General features: G+C 47.0%; 2 protein-coding genes across 3 annotated transcripts in view; one reads left to right on the forward strand and one right to left on the reverse strand.

The window, feature by feature from the left end:
- Nucleotides 1–102, reverse strand: part of IGHMBP2 (immunoglobulin mu DNA binding protein 2) — a 45,418-nt gene extending 45,316 nt beyond the window's left edge. Inside the window, exon 1 of the mRNA XM_076343608.1 lies at nt 29–102. Coding sequence (XP_076199723.1) covers nt 29–102 — 74 coding nt within the window. The remainder of the gene's footprint in view (nt 1–28) is intronic.
- Nucleotides 103–166: 64 nt separating this feature from the next.
- On the forward strand, nt 167–17,332 carry MRPL21 (mitochondrial ribosomal protein L21). Of its 2 annotated transcripts, XM_076343609.1 has the most exons (7): nt 167–217; nt 2,020–2,080; nt 6,452–6,537; nt 9,618–9,781; nt 11,324–11,376; nt 16,382–16,485; nt 17,187–17,332. In XM_076343609.1, the coding sequence occupies exons 1-7, from the start codon at nt 175–177 to the stop codon at nt 17,249–17,251; spliced, it is 576 nt and encodes a 191-aa protein (XP_076199724.1). In that variant the 5' UTR covers nt 167–174; the 3' UTR covers nt 17,252–17,332. The 2 variants fall into 2 exon arrangements, with proteins under 2 accessions (XP_076199724.1, XP_076199726.1); XM_076343611.1 differs by lacking the exon at nt 2,020–2,080 and having other exon boundaries at nt 186–217.
- The last annotated feature ends 7,399 nt before the right edge of the window (nt 17,333–24,731 follow it).

The following is a 24,731-nucleotide window of genomic DNA, read 5'->3' on the forward strand; positions in this document are numbered from 1 at the left end:
TTTCCCACCGCAGGCGGCCCGGCGGTACCTGCTCTCGGCGAGCTCGGCCTCCCGCTCCTCCCGCAGCAGCTCCAGGTGCCGCTCCGCCGCCTCCGCCGCCATGGCCATGGCCCCGCCCCTTCGCGCCCGCCGGGCACTTCCGCTTCCGGGGCGGGGGTCGGGGGGGTCACCGCGATGGCGGCGGCGGTGGCGGCGGTGGCCCGGCGGCGGGCGGCAGGTGACACGGGACGGGGCGGGACGGGACGCTCCGAGCTCCGCTCGGGCCGGGGGGGGGGGGAAGGAAGGAGGGAGGCGGCGGGGCAGGGTAGGGTCTCCACCGCCGGCAGTTTGAACGGCGCGGGCCGGCCCCTCCGCGGCCTCCCCGTGGGGCTGGGCCGGGGGCCCCGGCCCCTCAGCGGGCCCAGCGGAGCCCCCGCCGCCTCCCCGCGCAGGGCGGGTGCTCCAGCCGCCGGCCGGCTCGTGGCTCTGGTTTATCCACGCCACGTAGCTGGCGGGTGAGCCCCGGAGCTCTCCCCGTGGGGGAAAGCTGCAGAGGTGAAAGGGGCGCGAGAGGAGCGACTCGGGTCCTTACCGGCATCAGCCTTGGAGCAGCCAGACAGCCGGCGGGGGGAAACGTTAACAAAACGGAGAATCAACTTCACACGCTTCTTTCTAGCCTGGTGTGAACCTTTCAGCAAAATCCAGGGGATGGGGGGTGTGCAGGGAGTCCATCAGCCTCCTCCCGTCCTTGCTGGGCTGGGAAGCTGGCAGGGTGTGTGTCGCGGGAGCAGACTGGGGGGTCTCGGGGGCCCTGGCTTCACATCAGGGTTTGGTTTCTGTGTCAGGTGAGTGTAACCTCAGTGAACTGCAGCTTCCGCAAGTGAGGTGGTTAAGTACGTTTGGTTTTAAGGGGTTTTGCTAGTCCCTTGTATCGGTCACGCTTCGGATGATGGGTGAAAAAGGGAGTGTTCCTGCAAGGAAGCTGTGCATGGTCTGTCTTTTAATTAAGCACATTGCTCTAGGAAGAGGAATATTATCCCTGAGATAACATAGGGATAAATCCCTGAGCACGTGTTTTCAGGCCTTCATCTCTTTCTGCTGATTAACAGTGTGTGCGGGTCCAGCTCCTTTCCAGAAAATGCTGAAGCTACCCTCAAAGTGTAATTTAAGTTGTAGTAAACCACTCATTCTTTGAAGATTTGTGTATTGGAACAGTAACACAGCTTCACTGTTTCGGTGAACGTTAGCTCGTGTATATGTAGCTCTGAAAAGTGTGAATACGTTTTTCTAATTCCCATCTTCCATTGTTGTTACTTGTTGAGCTACGTAGCTCCTCCGCTCCTCTTGTCTAGAAGGAAAAGGCATGTTTGGGGTGGTGAGAACCCAGACACAGGAGTGTCACAGCCAAATCTGCTGAACCTGACCCGCTCTTCCAGCTCACTGTGTTTCACTTGGCATTGCGGTGCCTGCTTGGGAGCTACAGGGCCAGTGAGTTACTGGAAACGCGCCTTGTCTTCCTTCTCTCTTCGGAGTGGAAACTTTGTAAGGCTTAGTAGAAGTTGCTGAGAGTCACCTGGTAAATGTTGTGTAATGGCTCCCCTCCCCTTTTTGGAGGGCCCAGAGGGCTGGAAAGGATCCTTCTGGCAGCATCAGTTAGTGCTCAGAATTAAGAGAGTGCACCCCAGTGTTCTTCAGGCCACCTGTTCCTCCTCTTTGCCTTTCAGTCACGTTGTTTTCCAAAAGAGGTGGGATGCTCTGAGTCGATCCATATTAAATTGTCGTGTCTAGCTGGAAGTGTCACTTGAAATAAGTGTGTTTGCAGTGGGAGGCCTTTCTCTTATCCTGTATCTTGTATGGCTTCTCCCTCTATCTTTGCCTGTCACGATAAAACCGAACAAAGCTTTTACAGGCAGGAAAATGGTACCACGAAGCTGACCAGTGCTGTGACACTTCAGCGTTGCTGTAATGCTGCCTCACCAGGGACTAAAAGCCCAGCAGTTGCTGCTTATTTTTAATTCTTTTCCCCTCTCTCCCTTTTAGCCTTCTTGCTTTCATCTGCGGTTCGGCACCAGAGTTCCCAGAGCACGTCACTGCAGCAAGGGTAATGTCAAATGACTTTCTGCTTTGCTTTTTTGCCCCTTGAAATGCTGACCACCTTTGGTGGGGGTGGGAGGGCAGCTTGTTTTTCCTTTGGAAAGAAGGCTCGTCTGCCCCCTTTGTCAGTCTGTCGCTTCCCAGTAAGTTTTGGACTCTCTGCCTACCTTCAGTCACCTTTGCTAGAAGGATGCTTCCATTGATTTGTGAGGTTAAGCAGCAAGAGTCTAGAGACAGATAATTAGATCCTCCACTGAGAAAAGGGCTGCAGTGTGGGCTCAGCCCATAGTAGACAGCAGAGAAGCCACTCAAGTCAGGACATTGCAAACTCCTCAACTGCAGAAAGGGCTTCAGCTGCCACTCATCTTTTTAGGTACAGGTAGTCTACTCCCCAGGCAAGATTCATCTTCTGCCTGGAGTCTCCGATATCTGATAAATACTGAGCCTGCACTGCAGTCTTCATAAAATGTGATTAACAGCCCAAGCACTACAGGACACCGAGCCAGGAAACTTCAGGCTTCATTTGTTTCAGCACTTTGAGAGCTGCTTGTGTCTTATTTTGTTTCCTCTGCTGGGATTTCACGCAGAGGTACTTGGAGAGAGCTGCAGGCTGTGCTGCTGCTTGCTTTAACCAGGAGGGGACACTGCAGAAATAGAGAACTCCTGTGAGCAGCATCGGGGAAAAATGGCAAGATTTGCTCGTTCCCTCTGCGCTGCTGAAGGGTGCAGGGGGTGGCCTCTTCCCACCGGTCCTCACGCTCGTGGGAACACAGTTTGGATCTCTGCCTCTGTGACACAGCGCCCAACATTATTACTAAACCCCACAACAGACCAACGAAGCCTTGATGCTTGTGGTTATATACTTGCTTGCAAGTGCTTTAAGTTTCTGTTAAATTTTTTTTGAGGGTCACAAAAATGATGAGGGGGGTGGAATACCTCTGCTATGAAGAAAGGCTGAGAGAGTTGGGGTTGTTCAGCCTGGAGAAGAGAAGGCTTCGGGGAGACCTTCTTGCAGCCTGTCAGTACTTAAAGGGGGCTTATAAAAAATGTGGCGGCAAACTTTTTAGCAGGGCCTGTTGCGACAGGACAAGGGGGAACGGCTTTAAACTGAAGGGGGGTAGATTTAGACTAGATATAAGGAAGAAATTTTTTACGCTGAGGGCGGTGAAGCACTGGGACAGGTTGCCCAGAGAGGTGGTGGATGCCCCATCCCTGGAAACATCCAAGGTCAGGTTGGACGGGGCTCTGAGCAACCTGATCTAGTTGAAGATGTCCCTGCCCACAGCAGGGGGGTTGGACTAGATGACCTGTAAAGGTCCATTCCAACCCAAACTATTCTATGATTCCATAAATTAAAGCCCTTTGAGAGGTATTGCTGGGCATTACAGAGTAAACTGATCCAATGCAACTGTTGTTGTGTTAATTTTGCCGCCTTTCACTAGCATCTGATGTTTTTTCCTGAATATTTTAGGCAGTTTGTGCATCCTGTGTTATTTATAGGAAGTGTGGATCTCAGTGCACAGGAAATTCTGATCTTGCCATTTGTGATGGAGACGGTATTTACTGAGCAGCACCTTTCTCTTCAAATTTCGGAAACCGATACCTTTCTGGTCATCTCATTGAGATCTGGGGTGAATCTCCCTCCTCTTTAAATCTAAGATTGTCTTCGTGGTATTGTAGATTCTTGCTTAATGAGGAACTATAATCTGATGCCTTTTGGTCATGTGTCTCTTTTGGAGTAAAGGCATTTGGCACCTCTCGGGATAATCTCTGAAAGCTGCAGGATGGGCCTTGGGCCTCCTTTCCCTGCCCCCTGAAATGTGTACCGCAGTTCTGATGAAAGTACTGTCCCTGGTTAGAGTGGTGCTTTTCTCTCCAGTTCTTTGGGAACAAATCAATAGTTTTTGTAACTGGCTCTTATGCAGAGATGTAAACAGCTGCCTCTGGTCCTCCTTGTTGTTCCTCCTTGTTGTTGCTCCTTGTCCTAGAAATCTTGAAAAACAGCTAATTATAAGCAAGTGCCATTTGCATTTTTTCTGCTCAAACTCACACTGTGAGTTTCACGTAGTGTTTCATTTTTGAGTCAATACCCTGTGGCACATTTGAGCAGCGTTAATTGTTGTTCAGCTTTGATGTTTTAAACGGGGTTCTCATGATTTAGTGCTGTCTTTGCCGCTGTCAAGGAAGGCAGCATGTGCATGCGAATACCTGCGGTACTGACTGTAGAGGGCTTGAGGCAGTCAGGAATTAGTTCAGTTTTGAGGCAGAGGATCCCTCCCAGTGATAATCTTGAGAAAAGCAGAAAGAATCCGCCATGATAGCTAATGAGAACATGTTGCTGGCTGCTAGCTGAAACGTCCCTGGCAGTTTTCAGTCTTTCGTTCTGTATCAATACTGTAGCCTGCTTGCCTTCAGGCCCCCAGTTTATTCACTAGACTGAAGGTGCCATGTGTTGTGCCAGCCATATACCATTTTCCGTAAGTAAGAGAGCAACATCTAAGTATAGAAAGTAGAGCAGGCTTCAGGTAAGATGTCTTCTGCACAGAATTTGTCATTCAGGTGCTGGTGCAGTTTGAGTTGTGGTTGCTCCCGTGATTGTGTCAGTGCTGAATGATCCTAAAGGGACGTGTCTGTGACGCTCGGGAGTCCCCCGGGCTGGTCACCAGGAAGGTCGTCAGGGACTGATGCAACATTTTGAAATGGAGAGGCTCTTGTGTCAGCGGTACAGTTGCAAAGTGTTTGAAAAGAGATGTTGTTAAAGCGATCCTCTATCACAACAGTGGAAGCTACCCTTTCAAGAAGAATAAGGATTTAATTTTCACCTTTTAGCAAAGTATCTTGGTGCTCAAAGTCATCATGAGGAATGATGCTTGTGCTTGGCTGGATGGAAGCGGGACAGTGCATGTTCCTGCTCCCTTCTGTGGTCAGCCTGAACCAAGATAGGCATGGGTCTGAGCAGTCGTCTTAGATGCCTCTCGTAGTCCCTCCCCAGTGTGGTATTGTTGATTGTAGACAGACATGGTAATGGCACAGAAGAGGCTTTTGGGCTAAATGTTTGTGGTATTAAATGCTGAATCGTACTGGGGGTGGGAGAAGCCGTTATTATTGCCATTCAGGGAATGCAGCTGTAAGTGACAAAGGAAGAGCAGCCTCATAACTCTCCTGTAAAGAACCCAGCTGTGGTCTTAAGGCCCTCTCTAAACTATCTATTTAACAGAGAAGAGCTTCAAAAAACAGAGGAAAGAAAGGATGCATGTGAGTCACTCATGTAGTGCTCAAGGCTGGTTTAAGAATGCTCATTAGCCCTTCTTCCCCATCAAAGGCATGTTGCCTGCTCCCGGATGCTCCCCACTGTTGGGTAATTTCAGGGCTTTGTACTGGGTGCTGAAGTGGGTTGAGGAGCGTTAACGCGTTCAGCCTCTCAGCTGTGGTGGAGGTAACTTGGAAAAGCTTAACAAGAGCCTTTTATCTAAAACTCAGGTGTAAGCAAGGCTTAAGGTAGGTCGGTTTCCATTGGACTTGGTGACAAAATTCCAGTCTGTAAAAACAAGGCGGTGGAAAGTCACCGGTGGTCGCTGAGCTTGATCACCACTAGCACATCCGGCTGCAGATCTCAACATCAGGAACAAGTGATAACCTAGCCTGCGTGAATTTTCAGTCTGTTTCTTTCTGCACTCTTCCTTTGTTTCAAACTGTCAAATAACATTCTGAAGTGGGAAGTAAAAAAAAAAACCAAATCCATTTCCCCATACTGAATTTTATGATAGGGTGGGAGTAAAGCAAACCAACCACTGAGGCATTTATCCCTTTTTCTTTAAGCTTGCTGCAATTCATGGTGGACCTAAATGACGTTAAGCCCTGGGAGCGGTGACTATGTTTGGTAGAGCATTTGCAGGTTGAACTCGGAAATGAGACCAAGTGTTTTCTGCAGGTTTTTGAACAGCCTTCTGATACGGGCTGCAGCTTCAGCACTTTTGCAGCATTTCTCGTCCTACTGGAGTGCTTTTGCCAGGTGCTGGGAGGAAGGTCTGGGGACTTTGCCATATCCAGTGGTCTCCATTGGATTAAGTCCTAGGGAGGTAACATGGCTTTTGCCTTGCCTGCCACCCTCTGTCTGTAACACTTAAGACTGGAGTAGAAAACCTCACCTTGCTCATGAGCTGCTACAAAGTGAAACGTGATATGTGGGAAATTGCCTTCTGGCCCAAGTGGGCTTTGGGTTGAGTCTTTCATACTGACAAATCATTAAGTCTGTACAACTTCTGCTCCCCCAACTTTCTATTCCATCTCCAGCTTCTACCTTTTTTCCTTTCTTCATGTTTTACATCTCTTGACAATATCTGTTTCCTACAAGTGAATCCTACCTTATCATTCACAGACTTGTTGCCAAAACTTCTTTGACTTCACCCCCATGGCCTGAAGTGGAACTTCCAGATCCAGTAGAAGAAGCGAAGTACCATGCAGGTAAAGGTCTTAAGTCTCCAAGTGAAGACTAGCACTCCAGTATTGCCATTGGTGGCCTGATTGAGCATAAATAAGCGCCTTCAATGACTGGAGCTAGTTTTTGTTCTTCGCATTTTTGTCTAATTTCTGGCATGAGTTAATGTCACTGGACTTGTGCTCCAGCTGCTGGCATTGGAGATTTGGGTGGAATATGAGGTCTCCTTAGTTTATGGCAGCACGACAGGTTGTAACACCCCCAGAAGAATCTGACCTGATGTGATGTGTTGCTTTCTAAAGCATGGAACAAGCCTTTTGGACAGGGGAAAACAATTATTTTTCTTTTAATGGATAAATCAAAAAGCTAAAGCCAGCATAAGCAGTTGGATGGTGGGCACATCAGAGAGCTGGTGTATTTTAGTGCATGAAAAAGAATGCTAGAGCCAGCATAAGCAGTTGGATGGTGGGCACATGACAGAGCTACAGAAGTGTGACATAAGGCAATGAGCAGCTGGGAAGTGACATGACGTTAGTGAATGCATTCTTGTCCCCACATCTAGTCAGGACCGTTGACGCAGCCAGTGGTCCTCCTGAAAGGAGCACATGGACTGTGCAGTGGTCAGCCTCAAAAGTCAGCGAGTGAAGTGCCCGTAGCTGTTCAGCAGCCATCCTCACTGCTTAGCCTTACTAGAACATGTCAGTCTTCCACTTGTAACCAGACACAGGTTCCTCTGGCAGGTGGGGATGTGAAAATCAAATACAGAGAGGGCGTATGTGTCTAGCCTCATATTGCCCAGGTGGGGCTGTTGTCATCCAGACCGAGCTAGGGATGGTAGTGGGGAAGCCAACACACGTACAGGATGTTTCTCAGAACTAGGCAGTAATGAGCCCCAGTGGGTGAATTTCTTTTACAGTTGCTGTGGTGGTGGCAATTAGCAGTTGTGTGCTTCATGCAGGCAATGAGCTCCTGTGGTTATTAACAGGCAGTCTTACTGTCTCGTTGCGTTAGCCTCTGGGACATCTATGAAAGGCACCTGACTTCTCTGCTTCAGATGGGAGAGACCGAGGAAGTAAAGGAGAGGAGTTCTTTTACAAGGAGAGAGTGAGAGGAGAAAAGCCGAGTTGTGTCCACCTTTTTACAGATAGTCTCCTATCATCTGGCTGAAGTGCGTTAATAACCGTGTGAGTGATGTGCTTTGGAGAGAGCCTTCTGCTCCAGGTCTCCTCTCTGGCTGTTTTTCATCCTGCTTTTTATCTCCTTTGCGCTCCTGGGATTGCTCATGTGACAGATGAGTGTTCTGTCCCTGAGCATGATTTCACCCAGTAGTGGACCATAAACTGCTCAGTTGGATTTGCTGAAGCCCTGCGGTGAACAGGGTCCCATGTTCCCCTGACTGATTCACATGGGATCCTCGGGGCCGCTGTGATTTCCGTGCCTTGTAACCTCCTACTGTTTATGACCTTGCATCATTATCTCCTGGCTGTGCTTATCCAAAGCAAACAATAGCGAGAGTATTTGAATTCTCCCTTCTGTTTTCCTGCTGGCTACGGAAACAGCTATGGATATTTTAGGAAGGGTCGCTCCACATGGTGCTGAGATACAAGCCATACTAACAATCAAATGGTAACATCACTTGATGTTTCCTGTCACTAGAGATGTTTGGAAGAGTTATCAACAGCTTCAGAGCCCAAGTACAATGAAGAAAATGTACCTTTTTTGGTTACAAAAAGATGAGAAAGCCCTGTGGGTAGAATGTTGAAATTTGACAAGGAAATAACCCTTGTTAGAGCGTGACTGTGTTTTTTGCTAAGAGAAAATTGTAGGCCAGCATTTTGAATTTTTGGTTTTGAAATGTTGACCACAGCACTACTGATATACCTGGATCAGCAGTTTAGAGCTGGAAGAAATTTATTGTACCCATTGTGCCATTGAGGGCATAACAAAGAGAAGGGGTTTGTATTTTTCTCTGGACTTTTTGAGGGGACCACTGTGAATCAGAGAAAAGAGTACACAGTGGATTTTTCTTCTGGGACAGCAATTCCAGCAACACAGAAGCTAAACTCTTCATCGTAGTGGGAACTGCAGCAACTACTGCCTTGCAAATAATTTCTGTTCTTACCTCTACTTTTAGTAGTTTGCATCTGCTGGGTTGAAACTTGGACACTTTCAGAGTGTTCCTGTAAGGGCTGGGTTTGGTTTGACTGGCTGCTAAATTCTTGTCTGTCCCAAATGGATGTTTTGTTTACATTCCAAGAAAAAATGATTCAGCCGCTTTTAAGGACAATGAAGAAAATCTATTTTTCCAGTTACAGAAAAGTTGTTCTTTTTCTGAACAGCTCAGGAGGGTGGAAAGCTGCTATTTGGCAGTGGAATGGCACTCATTAAGCAATACCTTTTGATGTTCCCATAAAAATTGGTTTTGGCTTCACTGCACAGGAAGCTGATCACAGAAAACTGAGTTTGTTCATGTGCAGGACCTCGTCCCTGTTATTTGTACTGCTCCCGGCACCTGCTCTGCATCCATGTGCATATGGGGAGAGATTTTCTGGAAAAGAGTGAGGGAAAGGTCTCTCTTGTCTTTGCTGCAGGTACAAGTTCTCAGGCCAGGCTTTGTTAGTATGCTGGAGCCCTTTTTCCTGTGTACTTTGCCAAACTCTCCGTGATGTTCCTGTGCGCCTTACATAGTATTCAGAGTCCTAGGCCTTCTGCATATGACTTGAAAATTGAGAGGAGCTCCCCTCCAAATGTAGGATGCATGGACAAGCGCTCTTTTCTGGGATGCTTTATATCTGAATACAGTGCATTTTAGGATGCCTAAGAAATAGGCTGAGAAGTCAACAGTCTTAGATTAACTGCACAGTATATATACTAGGTGTTTACTTATGCATGAGTTTGCCAGCAACTAAAATACAAATAAGTCATTAAGTTGACGAAAGGGAGGCTCACGCATCTTAGGAAACAACATTGCTGTTGATCCTTGCTTAAAGATTCCCAGAAGATAAGAGTTTTGGTGGGAGAGCAGCGTGGCTGAATTAGTTTTGAACAGCACTTCACACCTTGCTGGGTTTTCTACACTGATTCCTTCCCTGCTGTTTGCCAACAGAAGTGGTACAAAAGGTGAACAAGATGATCGCAACGGGGCAGTACGGAAGGCTTTTTGCTGTGGTCCACTTTGCCAGCAAGCAGTGGAAAATAACCAGTGAAGACTTGATTATGATGGACAACGTACTGGAGGCTGAATGTGGAGACCGAATCCGGATGGAAAAGGTGATGTGCCATGCTTCCACAGTGCCTGTGATGCCGTGCTGTGTATGGGGCCAGAGCAAATTGCCTGCGAACATTCCTTGAGGCAAAACCCATAACCAGTTTTTAAAAACACGTCCTGAAGAGCTCCTGTCGGATCTCCCGTTCTTACTCCAGCTATTTGCTTTGCCTTAGTTTTGTTCCAATTTCAGTTGCTCTGTTAGTGATAATATTATTGTGATTTCTGTTGAACAGGGTTGGAATTAATTGTGCCAGACTCCGTTAGGAGACAGATTTTTGTTGTACTAACTTCATCCAAAAAAAGAAAATTACAGTTGTTGTTTCTAGAGACAGCAGCTAAAGACTCTGTTTACCTTGAGACTCCAACACCCAAAATACTTGCAGTACTCCCAGAGGTACTGTCACTGCTCAATGCTTTGCAAGATCCTTATCACGCTGAGTGTGTTGGGTGGAGGGAGAGGGATGGTGTGTGTAGGAGAGAATTGCCAAGATGCAATTCAGTATCTTTATCCTTAGCCTTGGTTAACTAGCAGGAACTTGTAGAGGCTCATTAATCCAAATCTTAAATGAAAGATTATGAAGTGGGGTTCTGTTGGCTTAATCTTAATGTTGGTTGTTAGAGCCAAGCAAGCAGTTAAGGAGCCAAACTGGGCGATTTTTCTACTCATTCATTGCTTTGAAGCCCAGTTTTGAGGCCGCGTTTTAGGCATGCCTTCAGCTGTGTCCTGCATCCTTGTATACGACAGAAAGAGGAGTGATTTGCATGGAGTAGCCAGCTAGGAATGCAAAGGTCTGGATGGGAGTGAAGAAGGTGAAAAACTTGCCTAACCACCATAACCCTTTGGGGATTTCACTGGCAAGTATCTGTCTAAACAAAAGTCAGAACATCTCATGACCGTTTATGTGTTGCTTTTAACTGCTGCCATACAATTAGTGTGGGGAAGGAGGCGGTCTCTAAGAAATGCTGCCTCTTCTCACCATATCCTCTCTGGTCCTTTAGTGGTTGAAATGCCCTGAAACAAAAGGGCTGGTCCCTGGGGGTGGTCAGTCTCCCCCCAGATGTTCATTTCTCTATTGCCCATCTTGAGGCCTCGTGGAGGAGAATGAGCAAAGTGTTTCTCTACTGGGATATGTAGCAATTGCTATAAAAATCCAATGATTTTAGGAGCTGCCATTCATTCAGATCCCACACAAGGCACATTGTTATTCTTCCCTGTATTGCTTTTCATATCTTTTACAACTGTTGGTGAGCCAGAACAGAAAGGTTCAGTGTGTTTTGATCAGTGTGAAAGATACTTACAAAGTATGTTTTAGTAGGATAAGCTCTCCTGGAAGACTGTCTGTCTGTTTAATGAATCTGTTTCTTGCCTGTTAGCTGCCTTTCCCCACCGTCCTCCTCTAGTAACAGTGTCAGGTTTGAATTGTGTAAAGGCCTATTTTTAAGCAGTTTGACTCCTTTATGGTGACTGTAGAATTTGGAAGTTATTGTCTGCATTTCTACTGGGACAATGAACCGGTGATATATGCCTGATTTATTTTCCGTAGGTTTTGCTGGTTGGTGCTGACGACTTCACGCTTGTCGGAAGGCCGCTCCTGGGGTAAGATGTCTCATACAAGAATTGTCTTCAAGACAATACTTGTACTTAATTGTAGCTTTAGGGCTCCTACAGTCCCTGAAACTGAAGAGAAACCTGGATTTATCAGCACTAGCTTTTTTCCCAGCCCCGTGGCTTTTGAAAGAATCACCAATAGAACAAGCTCATCAGCCTCTGCTGACTCTAACCATTGCTGCAGTGCCAGGATAGAGCAGCAGTATCCATTTCTAAGGTAACTGTAGGATATTCACCTCTGTTGGGTTGGATCTTTTCCCATGGTATAAGCCTTGCACAAACTAGCAGTAAATCTTGCTCTTCAACATCTTACTCCCTTACCCTAATTTCGGTGATAGTCATCTTGGAATAACCCAGAAATCCTTTCCCATCCCTTAATCCCTTAATTTGACTTGGGTTTTTTAACCCATTTCCTTTTGCCCTTGTCTTAACCCAGCAGGCCTTAATCTTAACTTTAGGGTTCCTAATTTTCCCTTCCTCCTAGTCACATAGTCCAGCAATCACAGAACTGGGGAGGAGGAGTTCACCCCCTTGGCACCATCTCCATCCCAATGCTGTGAGACTTGCTATACAAACTGGCAGAACACCTGGTTCTTCAGCCTTTTCTTTACCAAAAGAAAGTGGTGTTGTGGAGCAGGTGTTAGTGCTCAGCTCTTAACACTAGCCAGAAGCAAAGTCATGAACTGTTGTTTCCCCAGGACAAGAGGTTGCAAGTGCTCTTAAGTATCTGGTCTGGTTGCAGGCTAAACCGCGCATTTACATGTTAGCTTGAACTGCAGCAACTTTGGCAGAGGATGGTCAGATAAGGAGGAACTTGTATGTCTGAGAATTATTTCTTGGTGGCTTGTAGATTCAGGTTAGAAATACCACATGGTTTCAGATTGGTTTCACTTCTGAGTGTTTTCTCTGGTACCAGGGGGCTGTTGGTATTTAAGAGTTACTTGTAACATGCTTGCATGGTTGATAACATGACTTTAGTTGCACTGGTGGTTAACTGCCTCGGGTTCACTGCGTTAGACAGGATTTTGAGGGCTGCCAGTCCTTTTAACATCACTGCAAATAGATCTGGAATAGCAGATCCTTGGGAGTCTTTGAATTATTGCCAGATATTGCACTTGTGGAAGATTTTAGGAAGGGGAATCTCATTATTAGCACTAGAAATGTCATCTTGCAGAAATTCAAATAAGAGCCAAAGTTCTGCAGATGGGGATATGCCGTGTCAGGTAGTTTAGGAGCACCATCCTTCACCTGGCTCTCTCAACTAGTGGCCCTGGGGTGATGGTTCTTTGCAACTCTCAGTTTGTGTGCTGGAGTTGGTATGTGGCCCGAGACCCAGGAGCTCTGGGACAGGAAGAAAAACAGCTCTTTGGTTCCTGCAAGTGCTCTAAGTGTGTGGAAAGCATTGTCAGTTGCTTGAAGCAGACCGAACTGCACATCTGCCAGCGTTAGCTTGAACTCCAGTAACTTTGGCAGAGGAGGATCAGCGGGAGGAGGAGGCGGCTGACCAGGCAGAATGAAAGGCTGGTGGGGAGGTGCCATCCTCCCTCCGAGCTGTAGGGAAACCTCCCGAGTCCCCAGCTCTCCGATATGGACTGAGGAAAGGAAAGCAGAACCCAGCGTGTCACAGGCAACGTGGACTGCAGTTCTTTCACATAGTTCCCAGTTGTGCCTAAACCACAAACATTTTGGAGGGGAGATAAGAGCTTGGATGCAAAGGCGGTTTTGTTTTTCTGTTGTTTTAAAAATAAACGCATCAGTGAAGGCTTGCATCAGTGTCTGCATAAGTTTATTACAGCTGCACTCCCTGTTCAAACTTGGAGGTGGGTAGGAACTTGTCCTGTTTTGGACAGATGGTCATGTTTTAATTTTCTGTAGCAGTCAGATACCTCCCAAGATGACAGTCCTCTAAAGCCTTAAAAAACAACAGTGCAACAAAACATATCTGCGTGGCAGAGGCTATTCTGGGAACTTCTAGCTGGCTTCTGCTCTGGAATCTGTTGGGTTTTGTGTTTGTTCAAGTAACTTGCTGTCTGGTTGATTGGCACAAGGGTATCAAGCAGTATGCAGCTGTACTTTGTTTAGCTGTATAATGCAGAAATTGTTGTACACTTTTAAAGCTGTGATTAGAAGTGAGCATAACCTTGACCAGGTTTGCATTTCAGGCCATCACTTGAGTGCCCTCAGCTGTTTTAGACCTGAGTGAAATGAATGGTGCCTCTATGAGAAAATTTAGCTTATTTCTAGACAAAGTACAGTTGATGGGAATCTCTTCCTCTAGATGAACCCTGCTCTTTCTCCTGCTACCTGCCCATTTTTGCAGTGGCTTCAGTGGAAATGACAAAGGGCCTTGGACCTGTTCTTTTCCCAGACAGCCAGGCTGGGATTCAGTTACCTTCTGCAGGGAGCGAGCGAGCTTGTCAGTTGAAATTATTACCTCTAAGAGTTACGATCCTTTGGGGTTGTAGGTTGCCTGGATCTTTTTCACTGCTTAATGACAATAGCTTTCAGCCCAACTTAGATCTATGAGATTTCAGATCTATGAATTTTTCTTGCCTCCTGCAAAAATCTGATAGATGTGCTTTGTCATGAAAGATTTTGCTGCTGAAAGCAGCAGGCCTGACTGTCTATGTCAGACTCTGGGAAATGTGTGACCCCCTTTTTATTTTTATGGACATTCCAGTCATACCTAAAACATTCGATAAAGATTTTCTTTTTTTTCTTGGGCTCTATTTTGCTGAGAACTTTTCTGTTCTTATGCACTTCACCAGCAAGTTGGTTTCTGCTGCGCTTCAGCCTCTCAACCAGCAGGTCCTAGTGCTTTGTCCAACAGAGAAGGACTCACGGGGGCCCACTGGCCTTGAACTTTGATTCACAGGGTGAAGCCATGCTAGGATACTCAACTGTCTCAACAATACCCTTAAAGTTTTGCTTGAAAGCATGTCAACATGTATGAGCAATGAGGGGGGACACTTATTTACAGATCTGTGTCAATGTTTTTCCTTTTGGCTGGATACTACTCCTACTAGCCTAGGACAGCTAGTGCGGTCCAGGGGTGAGAGCTGTATCAGGGACAGCTTGGCTGTGCTACTGCGAACCCTGGCTCTCCTGAGAGCAGCACAGAGATTTCAGTGACCGGGTCACTTTATCTGGCCTGGCTGCTTTCCAGTTTTCCCATGTGATCATCATTAGTGAGTTTCTTACATGCCTTTACGGTCCAAGCCTGTGAGAAGTCAGTGGGAGTTTAGCTTTCCCTTTGCCTTCAGTGGGCAGGAATTAGACCCAGAAAGTACAGCTCCCTAATTATAGTGGTAAAACACGGCCAGCCCCTGGAGTGCAGTTCACTTTTTGGTTTCTTTCCTAGCGTTGCAAAGCTTGCTGTGTATTTCAGTAGTGCTGTTGGATCCTATCACTGGGCTGAATCTGGATAACATCCTTTAGCTGGGATGTCAGGGTCACCCAGTGGTCTCTTAAAATCTAGATTATCTTGCACCTATTTTCTTCTGGGCTAGTCACTAAATACAGATACATCAGTTTTCTCCTCTGGCTGTCCTTTCCTCCTCCCTCAAGGATTCACTCTCTGATATATATATTACACCCCAGAGGGTAAAGGTTAAGAGAGATGGTAAACATCTCAAAGCCTTTGGCCTCCTAGTGACCTTGCTGGAACAGTTAGGCTAGATGGGCTTCCCCCCTCTACCCCCCTTAAGTGCAGACAGAGTCGTTTGTCAGGAAAATGTTCTTTAAATGTCTTCCGGCAGCAAAGTGGGCATGCTAATGAGTTTTTAATGGTATTCTGCAGTGACGCTGCATGAAAGAGTGTCTCTTCCTCCTCCATTGTGGCTGTTGATTAAAACCACGCTTTCCAAAGCTTTAGTCTGGCTCTTGTCTGGAGGCACTTATCTTCCCAGAGAGGACTTGTTGTGCAGGCAGGTAGCTGGTCCTCCAGTGCGTGTTTCAGACCACCTTGTTTTCTAGCTTTGGGGTTTTTCAGATAGCAGCTAGAAATCCCAGCCCTCTTTTTTTTAACTCCAGTGGGACTTCTTCTCTCGGAGCTCTGCGGAATCCCTGGGTGGGCAGGAGGCGTGTTTGTGTGTGTTGGTAAGGTAATGTGGAGGGACGAATTACTCTGTGATTTTACTCACCTGTGAAGGAAGTACAGGCTATATTCTTCTCTTCATCTCCATCCTCAGGGAGGGAGGATGTTTACTTGCTGAGAATTTCCATATGTAGAAATGAGATCTAGAAATAATTCGAGTCTTTGAGTGGTCTCACCACTCAACCTGAACTCCCCCAGCTGCAGGGCGGGGAGCAGTATGTGAAATTCTCAGTGAGTCCCCGTCTTCTCTTCCAATTTGGGGTAAACAAGCAGGACAGACCAAGAGTGGGAGGCAGAAGAGAGGCATGTGGGAGGAGAAGTGACTTGCTCCAGCAGCAAATTTAGCTGTGCTTCCTGCTAGAAACGGTGGGCCAAATCTCTTTTCACTGAGGCTTTGCCAGGACTTACTCAGGTGAGCAAGGTGAGAAGACTTTCTTTCTGTGATGGACTTCTGTGTTGACCAGCATAGCACAGGAGAAGGGGCCATGGGTGGGTTTAACCTGTACCATAAGCAAAGTAGGACACATAAGATCATGTGAACGTGCCAGGGGAATTTATCTTACTGTAATCCTACAAGTTCCTGCAGGTTCATCTTACTACTGCCTCCTTAGCTGTTTCTGATCTTATCCCTCACATGACAGAGAGGTACTGCCCTGCAAACTATCACATCACTTGGCTGATCCATGTACAGCACCTTGAGGCTTTTGTTTTTGCACCGTGAAGCCAACAACCTGGAAGGAGGGAAATCTGTCATGGTGACTTTGTAGTTCCTGTGGATCTGGGCTCTGTAAGGCAGGGTGTGTTATGTGTGTGTCGCTTTTTCCCCAGAAACCTGCTCACCAATAGGAGGAGAATGTAAATAATTAAAAAGTGATACTTTTAAAATTTATTTTTAAGGAAAGATCTCGTCCGCGTGGAGGCTACTGTGATTGAAAAGACGGAGTCATGGCCAAAAATTAACATGCGCTTTTGGAAGAGGCACAACTATCAAAGGAAGAAAAGTAAGATGAAAAGAACACAGAGCTTCCTTCCTTGCTGTTTTGTTGCTGGATCCGGGAGGGGGGGCTATCATAACACAAGGGTGGTGCCTGGGGAAGGAGGCTCATTCACCATGTCCCCAGGACCCCTCATGGCACAGCACCTCTTTCCCAGCCCGCTGCCCCAGGTGTGCTCACTGTGTTCGGAGCATGGTGACTTAATATTCCCTTGGTCCTGCACCCTTTGTTAGGTGGCCTTGCAAAAGACCTTGCTGGAAAAAAATATCCTGGGCAGAAAAGCAATCTTGTTCTCTTTCCAAAGCCTTAAGTGTTGGATGTGTAATCACAGATATTAGCAAGTGTTAACAGTATCCTGTGTCAGGCTTTTGGATTACCAAGTGACTGCCCCTTCTCAGATATGACTGAGGGAGAGAAAAATTATGACCCTTTTTTTTTTTTTATGGAACGGATGCTAAAACCTTGACCAGCCTGACACAGGCCCACGGGAGCTCTGCCTAGACCTCTTGTTCATGCCATACCAGTGGTATGCAGCTGTCCTGCCAACATGGCAGCATCTGCCAGCACACCCCCTCCTAGAAACCGTCACGCCTTGGCATGCCTTAGACTAATGTAACTAAGCCAGCAGGAGCCTTCCGAAAGGTACGCAACGGTTTTGTGCTGTCATCTGATCTTTTTTTTTTTTTCCTCTTTTCATTCTTTTTCAGTCATCATGAACCCACAGACTGTCCTTCGGATAAACACCATAGAAATTTTCCCCTGTTTGTCATGATTGATTGATCGGCTGTTGTGTGGCTTAGGTTTATTATTGCTTTAGACAATTATGGAAATAAAACTGCCTTGTCATTGGAAAGTTCTGGACTTCTTGCTGTTGTTGAAATGGAAATCTATATGTACTTTCTTTTAAAAAAAAAAAAACAAAATTAAATTTTTTTTTTAAACTATTATTTCAGCCTTGATGGTGTTTATTTGTCAGGAGTTTTAAACAACCCAGGATCCATTGCTAACTGTCAAGCTGTTTCATGCCAACTGGGTCTACCTTTGCCTGCACACCTCTCTATGTACTTTAGGAATTCAGGCTCTCAGCTGTGTCTTAAAAATCCCTTGGGCTTTACCGGTTGTGGAAGAAAAGGGCCATCCACCTCCCCAGTTCCAGAGGTGAGGCTCTGAGCCTGGAAGGCAGAATCTATGTGTATAATTAGTCAATTTAAAGAGCCTGTTGCTGTGCTTAGTTATTCGTGTCCTTGCAAGTTTCCCTACCCTGGGACTGTGAGTGTACTGAAGGCTAGAAGAGAGGCAAGCGTGTTTGGGTGAGCTGATTTGCCCTCTGGAAACACTCGTTGCTCTCCACAGACTGCAGTTACATCGCTGTGAATAGGTGAGGTGTTTTTAAGAGTGCTCAGTGTAATTTTGCCCCCTGTCCCTTTTCCTCTCCTGACAAAAGCCCTGCTGCTCTGTTCATATAATTCCTGGCATTGTATAGCTTCAGGGAATATCCTGGGGTACAGCGTTGCCCACAGCAAACATGGGACTGAAGAGAGCGGTGAAACAAGATGACTGCAGGATCCCAAACCTACTCCCAGATCATGTTAAGTGGTGAAAATCCTTCTTAAAGATTAGCAACAGGAGATGCAGCTGAGAAATTACCCTCTTAAAGGTGAGCCAAAGAGTCTATTGCATAGCAATAAATTGTCTGTGTGTATAATACCATCAAAATAACGGATACCAGTGGCTCAGGAGTGATTTCATGCCCATTTCACAGGCTTGGTGTTTGACCTACTGAGTATATTTTCATGTCTAGGTCTCAGTATTTTCTCTCCACTTCGTCTGCAAGTTGAGCACTGCCACTTACTGAGCAGCATGTGGGAGGCCAGATTCAGCAGGCTTATTCAGCCAAGGTCTGCATGTGTTTCTGGACTGTAATAACAACCAGGAGGAGTTTCCTAGAGCTTTCAGCAGGCTCTCAGGGTAGCTATCAGATTCCCTACAGCTACCATGAGAAGTGATAAGTGGGCCCTGCTCACCTTGTCACTTCTCTAGGGAATACCTTGCTTCAAATGAGTCAGGAGGAAAGTCTGCATAGGGGTGTCCTTAGGCACCCCCACTGTGGCTCCTTCATAGGACCAAGGTTGCCCGCAACCCTGTACTGAAGGAAATGCTAGTTTTGAACATAACTATATCTGGGGTTTGTCCTGTTCCTGTCTTTCAAATCTCACAAGTCCATATAAACCTTCAGGAGATCACTTTAGGTGCCATAAACAGCAAGCTTGATGGCTCAGGCTGCATTTCATCTCGCCTGACTTCAGCTAGAAGAAAGATCCAGGTGTGTGTGGGTTAAGCTAGCTCTCTAGTCGCTGGAGAGAGATGGTCATCTGCAGAGGCTGACTCATCTCTTCCCCTTTAGGACAGTCTGGCAGGAACAGCCCTTGGGAGATGCTGTTCCTTCTGTACTGACTGTACAAGGAGGTTGGACACCTAGATTTTAAACAGCTAATGGTAATATGAAGGCAGGCACCTTTCTGCGACCAGCTTTGATCGTTGCATCCTTGTTTCCAAGCTCTTACACATGGAAGGCAGTGGGGGGACCTCTCCTCCAAAAATCATCTCCCACCTCTTCCCCCCACCCCGCAAAGTGGCTCCAGTTCTGCGCTGGGACCACAGATCCCAGCAGTAGCAGTGGGTCGCAATATGTTGTGGGCTGGCATGAAGACTGTCACAGCGACTGCCTTCCAGTTACAGATTGTTCACAGTCCACAGCGGAAGCAGCATTGCCAGCTGAAGCAATTTTACTGGAAACCTCACAGTCCCTCTGTGTTTCTTAAGGCATGTGAGTGCTGGGACTAAGAAACAGCATGCACGTCTTGGCTTTAAGAGGATGTAGGGGGAATTTTCTGTCCTTCCTGGTTATGGAGAAACCCTTGAAAATAACAAGAGAGACTTCAAGGCTCAGAAATATGGAAGGAAGAGCCCAGTGTTGGTTCAAAAGAAAAAGCAGATGTCTTAAGTTGATCTGTAAAACTGGTCCCCCCAAAAAAGCCCTTGGGAAATGTAATTCTAATCCAAGATTACTGGATTAGATGAGATACTATATGAAATTAGGGTGGCTTCACAGCATTTTTGGGGGAGAAAAATGCAGGAAGGGAAAATTCAACCAACGTCAGGAAGTCCTGGGTTTTGTTTTGAAAGTTTTATAATATAAAATTAGAGCAAAATATTCAGGTTTTATTGAAATGATGCATTCAGACTGTGGCAAAAGAGGATTATTTTTGACATTTTCTTCAGGGGAATTTAAAGAAAAAGTTTTTTGATGTTACAAATGGAAGCAGAAATCCCCAGTTCTTCTCCAGAGTGAAGTCGCGAGTCTCCATTTGGCTTCACGTGTTGGGGGGTGGCTGCTTGTGATCCTCTTTCTGGCTACTAAATGTGGTTTGCCATGCTTAAATAGTTTACAAGCAGAAATTTCTCAACAAAGCAGGCTTTTTTTTTTTTTTTTTTCCCTAAGCACTGATTCATAGTGGAAATTTATCTGTTAGGACAAAACATCTTGTTGGGCAGGACGTCAGATCAGGGTGGAATTTGAGAGATGCTTTGTCCAGAGCCTCTAAAGATTAGGCATCCACGTGGGTTAGACGAGAACCAGGCCTGAGCTCCTGCCATCCAGCGCCTCTGAAGCAAAACTGCAGCGTTTGTCCCCCATAATCTCCCCTCAGTGCTGTTTGACTTTGTAAGTGAGGATTCTCTGCCCGGAGGGTGGCTCGAGAGCCGGAGCAGAGGGCATCTGTCTGCTCTGAGTCAGACCCGAATTCCAGCGCGAGCTCCCTGCCCGCTGGCCACAAAACCACTGGCTGTTCTGGTTTCTCTCGTGCTTTCGAAGAATGTCGGTAGGACTCCGCTTCATTCCCCGGCAGAAGGACAACAGGCTTTGCAATGCTGACGTTTTTCCACAATAAGGAAGCGTTGTTTTCTCGCCAGCCGGGCTGCCGAGAGGTTTGCTCAGAAAGAGTTGTCGGGAGGTGCCGCTGCTTCTCTGCCAGCTCTGCTTTGGCCTCGCGTCGCTCTCGCATCCCCCTGTTTTGAGCGTGAATGCCTGGGTGCAGCAGACCGGATTCCTCGCTCTGCTGCTCTCCGGATCCCAGACGGACCGTGCAGTCCCCCCAAGACACCCCTCGCTCCCCCTTTCTGTTACCTCTCTGGAGGAGCGAAGGGAGATGTTTAGCCAAGCCCTAATTAAGTGTGCGCCATGGCAGCAAACGGTACGCGCTGTTGCACAAGAGATCAATGAACTGCTGGCCTGGCTGAATGTCAGCCCAGCCGTGACCTCATCCTTCGCCCTTTTAAGAGCAATGGACCGTGGCACCTTAATTCATTTGGTGAACCCGCTGGCTGCGGGGGTTTTTTTCCTACCCCTCAGATACAGATGCTTTCAAGAGTTGCATTTGGAGCGAGGTTTCAATCATTAAAAGGCTAATGCTGTTCTTCTAAACCCTCCAATGGGATGCGATGGTCATGGCTGCTCGGATGCAAAGTCTGCAGCTTCGAGGTGCTTGGATTTGGGTTTTGCATCCTGACAACAATAAGAACACCCTTGTGACTGAAGGGGAGACGGCCCACGCTGGTCAGCCTACAGGACAGCTTTCTGCAGCGTATCTCCAGAGCTCTGTCTGGACGAGTTTTAAATTACCTACATGATGGGGTTCCTCTTCCTTCCCTTGGCAAGTTGTTCTGTGTTCTAAAATAAGCTTCACAAGCAAAGCCATTTCTCACAGCATGAAAGCTTCCTGTTGTGAGGATCCATTATTTGTGCAGCCTAATGAAGTGTGATAGACATTGTAAGCGTCAGCGTCCTTTCTTCCTGACGGCCAGCTTCTGCGGAAAAACAAAAGTGCACGAAACTCTCTCGTTGGGACCCAAGGGCCAGCAAAGGGATTTAGCAACTTGGTTATGATATTTGGATCTGCTTAACATTCACGCGCTCTACCGCGTCACGAGCTGCAGGCATTTATCCTGTTGAAGTGGCAAGGCAGCTTGAAAAGTTCTTGGGACATGTCATTCAGGCCTCTGGGGTGGAAGGGAAATGCTGTTAATATGCCCCTTTGGTGTGTTTTTTTTCCCTGTCAGCTTTGCGAAGGCGTCTTTGAACTCTTACGTGGAGCCAGATTTATTTTCTCAGCATGGTCTGGACACGTTTTGGCTGCGCGTCGAAATACGCTTTAGTGGTTAGAAATCAGCAACAGATAGAATGTAACACCAGGAAACTGTGTTGATTTGATTTCTCTTGCACTAGAGGTTTTCTTGTCTCTTTTGACCAAAAAAATAGCCCCTTCATTAGGAAGAGAAAGGGAACGCTTCACTGGGTCCAGGCTGATACAAAGCCCTTAGGGAGAAGTCAGACAGCGGCTAGCAAGCTTGGGCGTGAGCAAGCACTGGGGCTAGGTGCCTTTCATCTATTTTCTCTCTCCCTATTTATAGAACATGGAAGAAGTGATTGGGATCCATGTCCTCGCTCCTGCCGCGTCTCTGCCTGGCTGCTAATGCAGCATTCGCACGGCTGAAGCAAAGTCAGGGTTTGATTTCAATAGGAACGGAGCGAGTCTGCAAAGCCGCTGAGAAAGGAGAGGGCCCTGAAGTCTGAGAGCACTTTTTAATTGCATGCTGGCTTTGCTATAGCAACCAAAAATATGTTTATTGACAGGGCGGCGTGGCTTCAGTTATATTCTTGGAGAGCGTTCCCTGACAGTCCCATCCGACATTAACTCTCAAGAGGCATGCTAGCAGCGAAGCTTGCCGCATATGATACTGTCTCAATAGGAACAATGTTTGTACAGTCATTAATGAGTGACAATTAAATGTGATACATGAGCTGGAAACATGGGGTTTGAGCCCTTCGAGTGGATGCTCAGGAGATGAGCTAAACGTTGTGGGACCAAAGCTTTGAAATACTTTGGTCATTTTTGAAAATGGCGTGCAGGCTCCGAAGTCGGCTTGAAATTGAGTTGGTTTCTGCATAGATCTTCTAGCACCCCGCACCTTCAGATCATCTAACAGAGAGAAAAGAGACTGGCTTTTATTTTGTCTTCCTTTTCTAAATAAAAACAAACACGCCACTTCTCTTTCTTTCAGAAGCAGCAAAGTTCAGGTTTTTTGGGAGCTCAAAATAGCCGGTGATCCAGCAGGGATTTAGTTTGGACCATGGTATGGGACTCCCATGATCCGAGGCTATGGCCTGAGGTGATTTGGTTCTTTGTCTGCTTTAGACCAACTTTTTATTTCTACTGGATTTTTGTTTGCAGGGACATGATTCATGGGTGTCTTTGGCCTCTTTCCCAGTGCAGACTCCACATCCTTGAAAAACGGCAAGTATGGAATAGCCTGACCACAAATATTTCAACAGAAAACAATATCTGCTCCACCTACTTTCATCTGGCTCCGCCGCAGGTGCTTTGTTACGCTGGAGGTGGCTTATTCAGCGATTGCAGATGATAAAGTTGTGTTCCCATTGTCGTCCAGCTGACAGGTCCCCAGCAAACGTGGGACTGCGTAGGCACCGGTGCTGAATGCACGTGTGGGAAGACACATGTGGCTTCCCACCACGCCAAGGAGATCTGTGCGTGAGGTGAGTAGGAGTTTCTCCGGGTAGTCCCCAGATGTGCTGTCGGGGATATGAACCCACCAGCTCCGGGGCCCAAGCCAACCCTTTCCTAAAGAAGTCAAGGACATGTTTTTCTGCGTCGTCTCTGAAGCAGTTGGTGTTGGATTGGAGGGTCATAGCAGTCTGATCCAGCCTGGTCATGGGAGATGGCTTTGAAGGGTGTAGAGCTGTTTTCTCTCAGAGCGGTGCTTTCAGGTCCTCATCTCGGCACGGGGGTCTGCAGCAGTACGTGGTTATCTAGTGATCCCCAAGGCCAGCACTTCACCAGGCTGGAGGTGAGCAGCTGTGAATTGCAGCACTCTTAGGTTTGTTGACTTAAGGATGAAAAAGAAACAAATTTACACAAGTTCTGGTCTAGGTCAGTCTACTCCTATCTTTTTTTTTTGAGATGAGTGAAACAATACAGTGTTTTGGAGGGAGAAAAGGAAGTTGGATGCAAGCTGGCCAGAGATGTTTCTCCTTCAAAGCTCTGCTGTAGGCTGCCCAAGCATATCATCACTCTGTGCTTGGCTGGATTTAAACACCACCAAAAAGAGTTTTGGGCAGACTCTGCTGAACGCTTGTATTCTGTCCTGAAGGCTAAAGAAGTATAGGAGATCATCTTAATGGAAGTACCACCTCTCCCACGCCTCCTCTGTGGGCTGTACTGCAGGAACAGCACTCTGTGTTTCAGTAACACTTCTACGTCGCAGAGCTGGTTTGGTGAGAGCTGCCCTTGGATGTGTGGGCAAGTGTCTAGGTATGCCGTTGTGTTGTCCAGCAAGAGCCTTCAGAGCTTTAGAGAAGGAGGTCAGTGAGGGTCAAAGGACTAAAGATCGGTTGTTGCCTAGGGCTCTGTTTCTTCAGCTTGATGGACTTTGCGTAAGGTCACCCCAGAGCTGAAAGATGCCTTCTCCATGCTGAGGGCATCTACCGTGAATCTCCTGTATGGTTTCTTCTGTGTAGGATAAGGCTGAGCCTTCCCTGCCTTCAGTCCACTTCCATGAAACCCTGTTGGGCTGTATAATGTCTTTGAAATGCTTAACTGTGCCACAGCTGATCAAAACTAACCAAAGGGGGGACCTGGATGGGCAAAGGAGGACGTTTACTCGCTAACTGCTAAGACCAGTCTAAAAGGCTGTTGAAAGAGTCCCAAAGTCCAGTCTGGGATCTCGTCACTTGCTAGACATCGTAGCAGGGCCATTTATATTTTCCTTGAGGGTAGATCTTCTGTCTTTTTCCTTGGCACTGGAAGAATAAGATGAGACAGCATCATTTTCTCTGCCATTGCTGAGAGGCCTCTCAGTGGAACAGCTCTGCAAGGGGGAAGGTTGGGGGTTTGGGGTTTTTTTGCTGTTCTGAATATGTGCAACTGGAAACAACTCTGTGACTGTCTTTTTTTTTTTTGAGGAAGAGGGAGGTGAGCTCCAGTGTCTCAGCTGGGCTGGGCTGGCTTGTTCTCCCTGACATTCTCATGCTGTTTCAGCTGAATGCAGTGCTGGGGCTCAGCTTCGGTCCTACCCACAACATGGTGGTGCAACAAGAGCTACAAATCCATCACTGGTCAGAGCTGAAGCTGTGACAAATCCAGGATTGGCTCTACAAAATGTGGCAGGAGTGTGAT

This window comes from Aptenodytes patagonicus, chromosome 7 (assembly GCF_965638725.1).
Source record: "Aptenodytes patagonicus chromosome 7, bAptPat1.pri.cur, whole genome shotgun sequence".
Classification (NCBI taxonomy): Eukaryota; Metazoa; Chordata; class Aves; order Sphenisciformes; family Spheniscidae; genus Aptenodytes; species Aptenodytes patagonicus.